Source organism: Anguilla anguilla, chromosome 5, assembly GCF_013347855.1.
Source record: "Anguilla anguilla isolate fAngAng1 chromosome 5, fAngAng1.pri, whole genome shotgun sequence".
NCBI lineage: Eukaryota > Metazoa > Chordata > Actinopteri > Anguilliformes > Anguillidae > Anguilla > Anguilla anguilla.
This window is the reverse complement of record NC_049205.1, coordinates 19,952,487-19,963,514: the sequence shown is the minus strand read 5'-3', so window position 1 is coordinate 19,963,514 and position 11,028 is coordinate 19,952,487. Positions and strand designations below refer to the sequence as shown.

Below are 11,028 nucleotides of genomic sequence, written 5' to 3'. Positions count from 1 at the left end.
CCTTGGCTCTCTGGAACGTTACCATATGGACAAGACTAAGATAAGGGGAACTAGTCTCTTTGTCTATGGTTGTGGGTGTGTGTGTTTTGGGGCCATTAAGGGTGAAAAGATCATCAGGTCTCTGGCAAAATGGTGGGGCAACTACTCTTGACAGTACCACAGTGGCCTTATGTGGGCCCCTCTGTCATTACACATTTTATTTCTTTTCTGGATCTGGACTCTAAACCGTCTGTTTATAATATTGACAAACCCCATAAAACCTTACAAACCGTGCACATGTTTTCATTATATTGCTGTATTATGCCTTATGTAGTAATAACATAGATTGCATGTAAAATGGTTCAACAAAAGGGTATTTTCATGACAACTGCACCATAATATTACATCCCCTTGATATGTTTGGTATGGACGTATTCAGAGAAATTCAAGAAATTGAATGAAATATGTTTCATACCAAATAAAATTTAATAAAGAGTAGTTTCAGAAACTCAGGGAAAAACGAGCGCAATGGAATGTCCTCTCTGGTAATCATCTCCTTTCCCATCCCCCCACTAATTGTTTTTACAACAGCCTCCAAATGGTGGGGGCCTAAATTCCAGATTTTACCATTCGTCCAGGTTAATTTATGGTAATGCCGCCTGGATCAAACACGTGATTTGGTTTAAAAGGAAGGGAGACAACTCTGTCGGGGAAGATTGTAATCAACTTCCCACACTGCGTATATTCTGTGTTCCGTGTGTAGCTGAACAGGCTGGGTAAGAACTTTTTACTCTGTATATATGTTCTAGAAGTTTCGTATTTTACAATTGATTGTGAATTCTAAGCTAATGACCTACCTGCCTGTTAATAAATTCTTCTTATTTTTAACTTGCGTGGTCTCCATGACTCTAATCCATTTTATATTCTTTTCAACCGAAATTCTGATTAAATACTCAGGGGGACAATTCTGACTAAGACCCACTGATCAGGGGTCTAGTACAGCGAAAGTCTTTAGTGAGGTTTTCAAGTTAGATAGGCGACCACGTTCTGCCCCCTAACGGGATTGGTGTTGTATTGGTTCTGGAGTTTTTGGCTTTGAGGACCATTGGGCGTTATACGTCGGTTCTTGTCAAATTCGCCTTAAGGAGCCCGATAAATGCGCACTGTCCTGGGCTCATAACTGTCTATGCAAAAATGAATGCATGTATTATGGTGGTCAGCCTTCTACCCTATGTAGGCTTCACCGAACTGAGATTTAGCAATATTGCTAATCCCGGGAGCATATATTGAGGAATGATGGCACAAGATAGAGTCGAGTGTAACCACTCCAAGCTCCACGTATGGTTAAAACCAAATTTTAAATTCTAATTTCATTTGGAGTCAGATAATTACGAGAGTAAACCATAGTAACTGTTTCGCCGGGCACCCACCGCACGCGTAGCTTAAGCGGCGCGTAAGCAGCACGGCGCGGCGCGTAGTGTGTCTAAACGGGTTCCGTTTGTGTCGCGCAAAGGCTTGCTTAAAGCTCTATATTCCTAGTAGCTCTCGCAGTCTGCAGTGGGATTACATCGTGTATTTCACGTTTGTTCACGACTGTTGATTATGGGTTAAGTGAATACTTGGTGAGAGACCTTTTTCAGTTTGTTAATTTGGTAATATTTCGTTAACTCATGTAAATACGCGAGAAAGTAAACGCTTTAAAGAATTACCATGAGCTTAAATCGCAACGTAGCCTGCATAATAATCAATCTCAAACTGTATTAATTTATTTGCTTCGTTAACAAGCGTGCCAATTTTATGAAGAATGATCATAATAATAATAAATAATCCGTAATCAACCATTGGAAATTCCCGTGTCGTCTTGTCATTCGCTTCAAAACATTTATAGGATCAGATTTAGTAAAATCAGCTAATCATCAAAAAGATAGCGTAACAGTTTAATCTTGAAGGGATATGAACACCACAACGCCATGAACACCGGAAGCTTTGAAGTACAAGTGCAATAAAGACTTGCTTACAACTTAATTAAACTTCAACATAATAAAATAGGTGCATTTTCATCGGCAAGACCACTAAATAATCTGATTTTATTAAAGCTCTGTGGATTATCTGATTTTTATTAACAAGCCCTTTTTGAAAGCACGGCGAACGAAGACATCGGAGAAGTCAAATAGGCTGAGCAATGGTTGGTTCAAAACTACCTTCCAACACTCGAGCTAACAAACCGCTGCTCCGTGCATTCACTTCTACATCATTCAATAGGCTACGTCTTTCTGTGGTGTATTTTACCCCACCCCCAAAATAAGATAGCGAAACTAAGTTTGCCTTTTCCCCAGGTTCCAGTTTTTTTTTCTGCAAGGACAATACAAAAACGAAAAGGCTTGTATTTTTTTAGCTGCTTATAAAATATCTGGGAGGGAACTAGGGACACACCCCAGTAGCCTAATATAAAGATGAAATATAAATCAGAGTAAGTATACCTAGCATTTTAGAGCATATTTCTGTGTATAAACAGGTAATCATGACGCGCGACAAGCAGAACAGAAGCGAGAAACTACGCTTCAGTTCTCTTGTGCCGCACAAGTCTCGCACCCGGTTCGCGCCGCGTTCGCAGCTGGTGGAGAGGACGTCGCCCGCTGCCGTTGTAAAGAACAGTACTTCAACTACCCTTCACTTACGCGCGTAGTACGCGCGTCGTGCGCTCGCGGCCGCTACGCGTGCGATGGGTGTCCGGCTTTACGCTTACTTACTGTGGTCATGGATATATTTGATGTGTTGTTCCGCTCATTTGTGAGTATTCTGATGCTCCCATTGGAATATTGACTGTCCGGCGACAGATCAGATATATTTCTGATGACAACAGCCCCGTGTGTGAACGGAGAGTAACAAGAATGTTACTGGTCCGTTTCAGGCCAGTCTTAAGCGGGATATGGAGCAGCGCATTCATATCTGACCCGTGGCGACGGACCCAGTGCATTCTTAAGTATAATTGTGCCCTGTTCTTACGAACAGAGGAAAAATAAATAACATCTCTGATTTTGACTCACACCAGCCAAGGGAAAACACGCTGTGCCTTCCCCTCCAGCTACAAACCCCCATTGGTCTAGCTGTGAGGTGTTTACACCACAGTGTTCTCATACCACTAACTTCAGTTTGAAACATGGAATAATACCAGTGGGTGAAATTACACACAAATGGGTTTCTTTTTTCTTCTTTTTTATCTCATCAATTGCATGAATTCTGACATGAACAGAATGACACTGGACAATTTGAGTACAATGATGAAGATGTTGATGGTGATGATTATTATTAGTGGCAGTGTAGTTGTAACTACTACTAGTTATTAAGTTATTAATAATTGGTGGCAACAAATTAAATTACATTTTTGTCAATATACTACACCATAATATGTAGTATATATGTTATATTTAGGGCCAGTGTTTTCTCACATGTACACTGCCTGGCCAAAACAAAAGTCGCACACTCTAATATTTTGTTGGACTGCCTTTAGCTATGATTACGGCGCGCATTCGTCGTGGCGTTGTTTTGACAACCTTATGCAACATCACACCATTAATTTCCTTCCAGAATTGCATTATCTGGTATTGACGACGGGAGAGTCGAACCACTCCGTAAAGTCTTCTCCAGCACATCCCAAAGACTTTCAATGGGGTTAAGGTCAGGACTCTGTGGTGGCCAATTCATGTGTGAAAATGATTCCTCATGCTCCCAGAACCACTCTTTCACAATTTGAGTCCGATGAATCTTGGCATTGTTGTCCTGGAATATGCCCGTGCCGAGTACCAGTACATTCAGGTACTCAGCTGACTTCATTTTATTGCCACATAACGTTGCTGAGCCTAGACCTGACCAATTGAAGCAACCCCAGATAAGAAGGCTTAAGAAAAATCATACTTACTCACTAAGCAGAAAAACTAATCAAATAATAATTCCAGCAGATAACACTAACCAAAAACTAATCATATATTACTAAAAATATAATCCAAAAAACTAACAAAACGTTATTACCCAATAGAAATATGCTAGAAAACTTAGAAAACTAATACTTTACAGTGACCCCTGTGTAACCTGAATAAAAAGAAAAAAAGTACAGGAGGCTATAACTCTGTGAACTTGTATGTGTAATGGAAAAATACAGAAAGCAATGACGTGTATGCATAGTGAAAAAGTACAGAGTAAGGGAAAATTGGAGAAATACAGACAGCAATGACGTGGTGTATGCGTAGTGGGAAAGTACAAAGTAAGGGAAAATTGGGGTACCTATCCACTGATGAAGATGAATTAAGAACATCAATAGATTAATTAAGAACATCAATAGAACCAAAAATCAGTTTTGGGGCACCTGTCCACTATGATAAGATTAATTATTGATACATTAAGAACATCATAAGGACCGAAAATCATTTTTGTGCCAAAAAAGTCAAGTTGACCCACGAACAGGAAAGTGAAACTCCTTACTGTGCCAGAAAAGACCAGATGGCTGATATTTTTAGAAATGTGTTAAAGGGGGGTTGTGGGCACAATTTGTGTATAAAATGTATGCAAACTGACAATCGAGGTTCAATTCTGCTGAATTGATCCGGCTTTGTGCACCTGTGCAATAAAGTCTGAACTTTCTGAAGAGCTTGCTGCTGTTGTGTCTTTTCCCTCGTGAAATTGTTTTTTACAGATTGACGATTGGCGTGGAAGTCTGTCGTTTCCTAGACACGACAGAGGCTTGACGAATCGTCTTATTTTACGTGCTGTCCTTTGCACAATAAACTTCTATCTGTATCTTCAATTTATAATTGAAAAACGGCAATCATAGCTTATTAATTGTATTATTTTATGGAGATTTTATGGACGTACTAGATATACGACAACATATTGAATTAAGCTACAAATGTCTCTGGGAGTGTGCGTGCGTGTGTACGAGCGCGCGCACGCGTGCGTGCTTGCCTGGATTGGATTTTCTAGGCAATACCAAGGTATTGATTTGACATGGAGCCAGCGGATGTGCCAAAGTGGCCTCTCGCAGAAAAAGTTCAAAAGCAGTGAAGTTTGCGTTTTTGTTCTGTTACACATTAACTTTTTTGTTGTAGCAAATAAGCTTTCAAATCTTGGTAGAAGAGCAGGAGAATTAATCATATTGCTCTGTTAGAAGTAGCCTACACTGTTCTGACTTTATGTCAGACCCTTTAATGTTCGGTGGACAATTATTTGTCAATAATCTGTTTCGAATAAAACATAAAGCCTATTCATTTACAGTAGTTGCCCGTATGCATGCGTTAGTCTTTAATGTATGGTGAGGGATTTGAAAGTTTCGATGAAATTCTGAGTGATTAGTATTCAGGTATTCTGATTGAATGATTAATCGATTGCCTAGTTTTTTCTGACAATTAAGAGTCACACAGCATTTTAATAGACGAGGAAAGGCAAAAATATCAAACACACACAACGCTGCTTATTCAGTCAGGTTAGGCAATACCTTTTTAGACAAACTGCATTTACGGGTAATATATTAATCATATAAGAAAAATACCTGACATTTTTGCATGTCATCCGTAAGATGTCTTTAAACAACCAAGTTGCATTCAATGGCCGCTCGAGAAACGTTAAATGGTATGCCTTATATCGATATTAATTTCCAAACACAAATAATTCGTCTGGCAGCTTTTCATATTTCCACCTTAATGTGAAAGTGCAATGATTGAAGCCCGACTTGTGTGCCTTTGCGGACTTGGGGGCGCAGTCGTAGTTAGTTTTCGCTATGGCTGGAGCTGCGGTGATGTGGATCAAAACGGATTCCCTTAATCCGTCCATGAATGGAGTTCGATGGCAAATAGGCTACACACGTAAACGCAGCGGGGGCACGAACAGCTGGTCAGCCACTGCGCATTTACGCACAGGTAAAACGTGGGTGACGAGGTGGTTTCCGGTCCATTAGAAATGATTGATGCGCAGAGATTTACATATCCTATAACAGCTGTACATTTTGGGAATGATGTAAAAGGGGTGTATGGAGCGGCCCTCTGTCTCCGCCAATGAAAAAACCGGATAGAATACGTCACCCATACTGCTGGTCAGCTATAAAAACGGTCTGTAAAGGAATTTGGATCATTATTGTTGAATCAGTTGTAAAACTTCTATTGGCCCGGGACAGCTAAGATTATTCAAGGTATTTATTTTCCTGTTTCTTAAATGAGTTTACACAAGAATAAAGTCCTGATTTGAAATGTACATACTTTTTTATCATATGTAAATTCAAGGATCAGTTTTATTAAATGATTTGCATAAAATTAAGATTATTCATACATTTCAACAGGCTAAATGAAGACCTGCTCTTTTCCTCGTCTGTGATAACAGATGCCATCGTGTCAGCACTAAATTTATTAAATATACGTTGAATTTTGATATCAATATTGATACAAAAAAGATAGGCCTACATGGCAGCATGTACACGATTAAACGCATTGTTGGAAAATGTTTATAATGAAGTAGCTTATTAATTGAACATAAAAACAATGTTTTTGTGGTTATTCTTCTTCTATCTCCATAAATTTAAATTTTAAAGAATATTCCATATCAATGTGTTCTGTTATTTGTAGAGACTCTTATAATATGATTATTTTCCCTGAATGTTGATTTGCTTCTTTATGTTTTTCTAGTTACGGCTCGTGCGTTAAGGAAAAGGCTGACATTTTCCTCTGAAGGGATAATTAGTTTCAGCCTGATTTCATTTTCCAGATTCACAAGCTCGCCTCTTATCTGAACTAGTCATTTTGTCCCCTATTGCAACGTACTGCACCATCATCTATAGTTTCCGGGCACTATTATTACCCATTTTCACGCCGCGTTGTAAAACTATGATCAATTACTGGTAACCTGTAACGAAGAATACCCTTTTTACTGGAGATGCCACTAATTTATAAGGTTGGCTTTAATGTGCTTTGAATAATCTTCAGAAGGTTTTACCAATTGGCATCGAGTTGCGTGTTTGTTAAAATAAAACAAATTGGGCTCAAATCATGTTTTCATAGAGATCTCAGAAATGTGTGGCTTATACTAAAATGCGGAGAAGCAGGATCTTGCAGGCCAGGTGGTGTAGAGGAAAGCTGTTGTTGTATTTTCTTAAATGATCGGCGCACAAACATTCTAATTTTGTTCTTAGTCTGAATATATATAACAGAAACATTATTTGAGCTGTTATTGGTCTCTCTATTTTTTAGCTACGACTGTATCATGGAGAGTAAGTCCTGTTTTATCCAAAGTAAAGAGAATGGTGTTCAAGGCAAACGAATACATGGCAACGGCGTGCATCATGCTGCCAAGACGGGTAGTATTAAACCGGCCGAACAGAAGGCCCGGAAACCGCGATGGAACATCCGAGCCTCCGAGATGTCCAGGAACACCCTGAATCCCATTCGCGCCATCGTGGACTGCATGAAACTGACGCCAAACCCTGACAAACCAATGATCGCGCTGTCCATCGGTGAGACCATTGGTCAAAGGAATATACTGCATAATAAAACCACACCTGCCCATATTACCTCCTGGCCTGTGTCAAGCGCTTAACCCTTCATGTGGCGGTAAACGTTTTGCAGATTACTAACAGTTTCACAAGGAAACTATCAGTTTTCTCTCATTTCGATTACAAAATCTAAATTCTTTCATGTGATTATACATTGGCTAGTAGTAAATTTGTTTGAAAATTCTTATGGATTTGCAGGAGTTATTTTGAATTTCACATAATTTTACCTACATCTGATTTCATCTCATGTACGCACATTCTCTCCCTCTCTCTCTCTGACAGGAGACCCCACTGTGTTTGGGAACCTGCCCACTGACGAGAATGTCCTACAGGCCATGAAGAACGCCATTGACTCGCACAAGTACAATGGCTATGCTCCTTCAGTGGGTGAGAGAGCGGGAGGGAAAGTGGGATGAGGGGATGGAGGGATGAGGGAGAGCAGACAGAGGGCAGTAAGGTCTGATGAATTTATATGAAGCACAGGTTTGTCAGGCCTGCTAAAGTGTGACTGAATCCCCATTTTACGTGTCCTAGCTCTTCCTGTTCAGAGTGAGGTCTCTTCTGTGAGTGACTGACCTACCGTGTGACTGACCTATGGTGACTGGCAGTCTGTCCATGCTCTGTGGGCGTGTTGTTTGTCTATTGGTTTATGTGTTGCAGGCTTAGAAAATGAAACTCTCTCACTGTTTGGTCAGGCTACATGCAAAGCAGAGAGTCGGTGGCAAAGTTCTACAGCTGTCCTGAAGCTCCACTGGAAGGAAAGGTTAGTCACTTGTTGTCCTCAAATAGCCCTCATTCTCTTCAGCACACACACACAGACACACGCACGCACACACATACGCACGCACGCACACACACACACACACACGCACGTGTCCACACACATACACCTTTACAGAATAATGCCATAATTGTTGTGTATCTAGCTTCTGCATTAGTCCATATGGGATGTGGGAGGGATTTAAATGCCCATGGCCCATTTAAATGCCTGTGGCTTCCAAGATAATAATAATAATAATAATAATAATAATAATAATAATAATATTTTTATTATATTTATATTTATAATAATAATAATAATTATTATTATTATTATTATTATTATTATTGTTATTATTATAAATATAATAAAAATATAAATATAATAAAAATATAAATATAATATAAATATTATTGTTATTATTATTTAATGTATATATCACATACTTCTAATATAAATATACTTAAAACTAAGTGTTTCAGAAAGGGTAGGGTAAAATGGTAATACAGTATCCTTTCTTTTCCTTTTTACAAGCATATTTTTACCTGCTTTTTAACTGTTTATTGGCGGAGCCCTGGAATGCCCAGTCGTATGTGTAGGCTCACTAACACCGCATCACTCTCTGTTGATGCAGGAGTGTGCAGACTGGGATTTCCTCTGAGGTCATGCTATGAGCTGCTGCTTCTTTTTCACAGTGCTGGAATGCCACAGGCATATGGCAAGCCTCCAAATGACCTTGGACAATGGGTCACACTTAGGACAATGGGTCACGCTTGGGCTAACTGTGTTTTCATCACAGATATGTTGTGTATTAGTGCACTGTGGTGTGGCAGTTGGGGAACTATGCCAGGATCTCAGACCTTGCTGGCCAAATCCCAGTTGGGGTACTGCTGTTGTACCCTTGAGCAAAGATATTATTTGACCTGAATTGCTTCAGTAAACATCCGGCTCAAAATATGGTTTGTATGGAAAAACAATAACCTGGTTAAGCCACTCTGGATAACTGTTAACCACAGTTCTCTCTTTCTCTCACTCTGTTGTAGGATGTGATTTTGACCAGTGGCTGTAGCCAGGCCATAGATTTGGCCATCAGTGTGCTCTGTAACCCAGGACAGAACATTCTGGCACCCTGCCCTGGCTTCTCTCTCTACAAGACTCTGGCTGTGTCCTTGGGCATTCAGGTCAAACTCTACAACCTGCAGGTAACACAGATACAAACATGAACATACACAGACACATAGACATACGCATACACGCGTGCACACGCACACACACACTCACACACTCATTTACCGATTTACTGTCATTTTTATTCATTTTTTTTATGACAAGGCTGGATGGGCTAAATGGCATTTTTGTCAGTTCTCCTAGGTGCAACCTGTGGTATTAGTTCTTGCCTCAAACATATACATGTTTTATGGAGCTATAGAAAAGGAATAGTAAATTGTTGAATGATGTACTTTGACCAAACATTGCTAAACTAAGGAAATTCAAAATCTTATTACAAAAACACAGATGATAAATAAATAGGGATGTAATGAATCTGACTCTTCTAAATATCTAGTTTTTAAATCAAATGAGTTTCACATTGCCCTGTTATCATAAAAATAGTTGCTGGGTTATAATTATTCCAGGGACATTGGGGCAATGCAAATCTCCATGCAAATCTTTTTCTCTTGCAAAAGTAAATGATTCTAACTCAGTAAAAGTATGGCGAAATGGATTACTTCTGTAAGAGTGGAATGTCTTTTATGAGAATAAGATCATTGATAAGATTATGGTGTATGGTTAGACACTGTAGTTAGGTGTCAATGAGGCGTTTGCAAGAGGTCATTAAGAGGTCAGTGAGAAGTCGCTTCCTGTCTGACCTACTCTGCAGCCAGAGAAATGCTGGGAGATAGACCTACACCACCTGGAGTCTCTGATCGATGAGAAGACAACCTGTCTGATCGTCAACAACCCTTCCAACCCCTGTGGCTCTGTCTACAGCAAGGAGCACCTGCAGCAAATCCTTGCAGGTGAGTCCTCGTGCCTACCTGTCCACAGCCTGGCCCCTCCCCCTGACACACAGCCCAGCCCCTTCCCTTGACACTGTTTCTCTCTCCTCTCCCTTCAGTTGCCTCCAGGCACTGCATCCCCATCCTGGCTGATGAGATCTATGCGGATATGGTGAGTCTTGACGGAGAGAGTGAGTGGATGTGAGTACGGGAGCGTGTCAGAAAGCAAATGAGTGAGCGAGTGAGTGAGTGAGTTAGAAAGTGATTGAGGGATTTAGTGAGTGAGTGAGCCAGTTTGTGAGAACGTGAGCAATTGTTTGAAAGATGAAGTAAGGGAGTGAGTGAAGGAGTGAGCAAACAAGCAAATGAGTGAAGGAGGGATTGTACCTCTGGTGGAAGAACACAAATGGACACGTATGATACATGGGAGAACTGTATCATGTATTTACAGTTGATTAATTAGTGAATTATCATATGCTGGGAATTGGAAAAGTTTAGATTTCGGAAGATGTGGCTGCAGTGGGGAAGGGTAATTGAACAGTTTGTTATGGAATCTTGAGATCAAGTGTGGCAGATTAATTATGAGGCAGAAGAGAGGAAATGGGGTAAAAAGTGTACTAGGTCAGGGTAAATTATGGTGGAGTATTGTTGGGTTGGGGTGGGGTAATTTAGAGTTGAGATGGGGTAGTTTAGAGTTGAGGTGGAGGAGATTAGAAGATGGATAGAGCAGATTAGAGTTGGGGTGTTCAGTAGCTGGTTCC

General features: G+C 40.2%; 1 protein-coding gene across 1 annotated transcript in view; it reads left to right on the top strand.

The window, feature by feature from the left end:
- Positions 1-6,005: 6,005 nt before the first annotated feature.
- Positions 6,006-11,028, top strand: part of tat (tyrosine aminotransferase) — a 10,567-nt gene continuing 5,544 nt past the window's right edge. Inside the window, exons 1-7 of the mRNA XM_035418653.1 lie at positions 6,006-6,157; positions 7,209-7,471; positions 7,793-7,897; positions 8,206-8,273; positions 9,314-9,472; positions 10,150-10,288; positions 10,387-10,439. Of these exons, the coding sequence (XP_035274544.1) occupies positions 7,222-7,471; positions 7,793-7,897; positions 8,206-8,273; positions 9,314-9,472; positions 10,150-10,288; positions 10,387-10,439 (774 nt within the window). The 5' untranslated portion in view covers positions 6,006-6,157; positions 7,209-7,221. The remainder of the gene's footprint in view (positions 6,158-7,208; positions 7,472-7,792; positions 7,898-8,205; positions 8,274-9,313; positions 9,473-10,149; positions 10,289-10,386; positions 10,440-11,028) is intronic.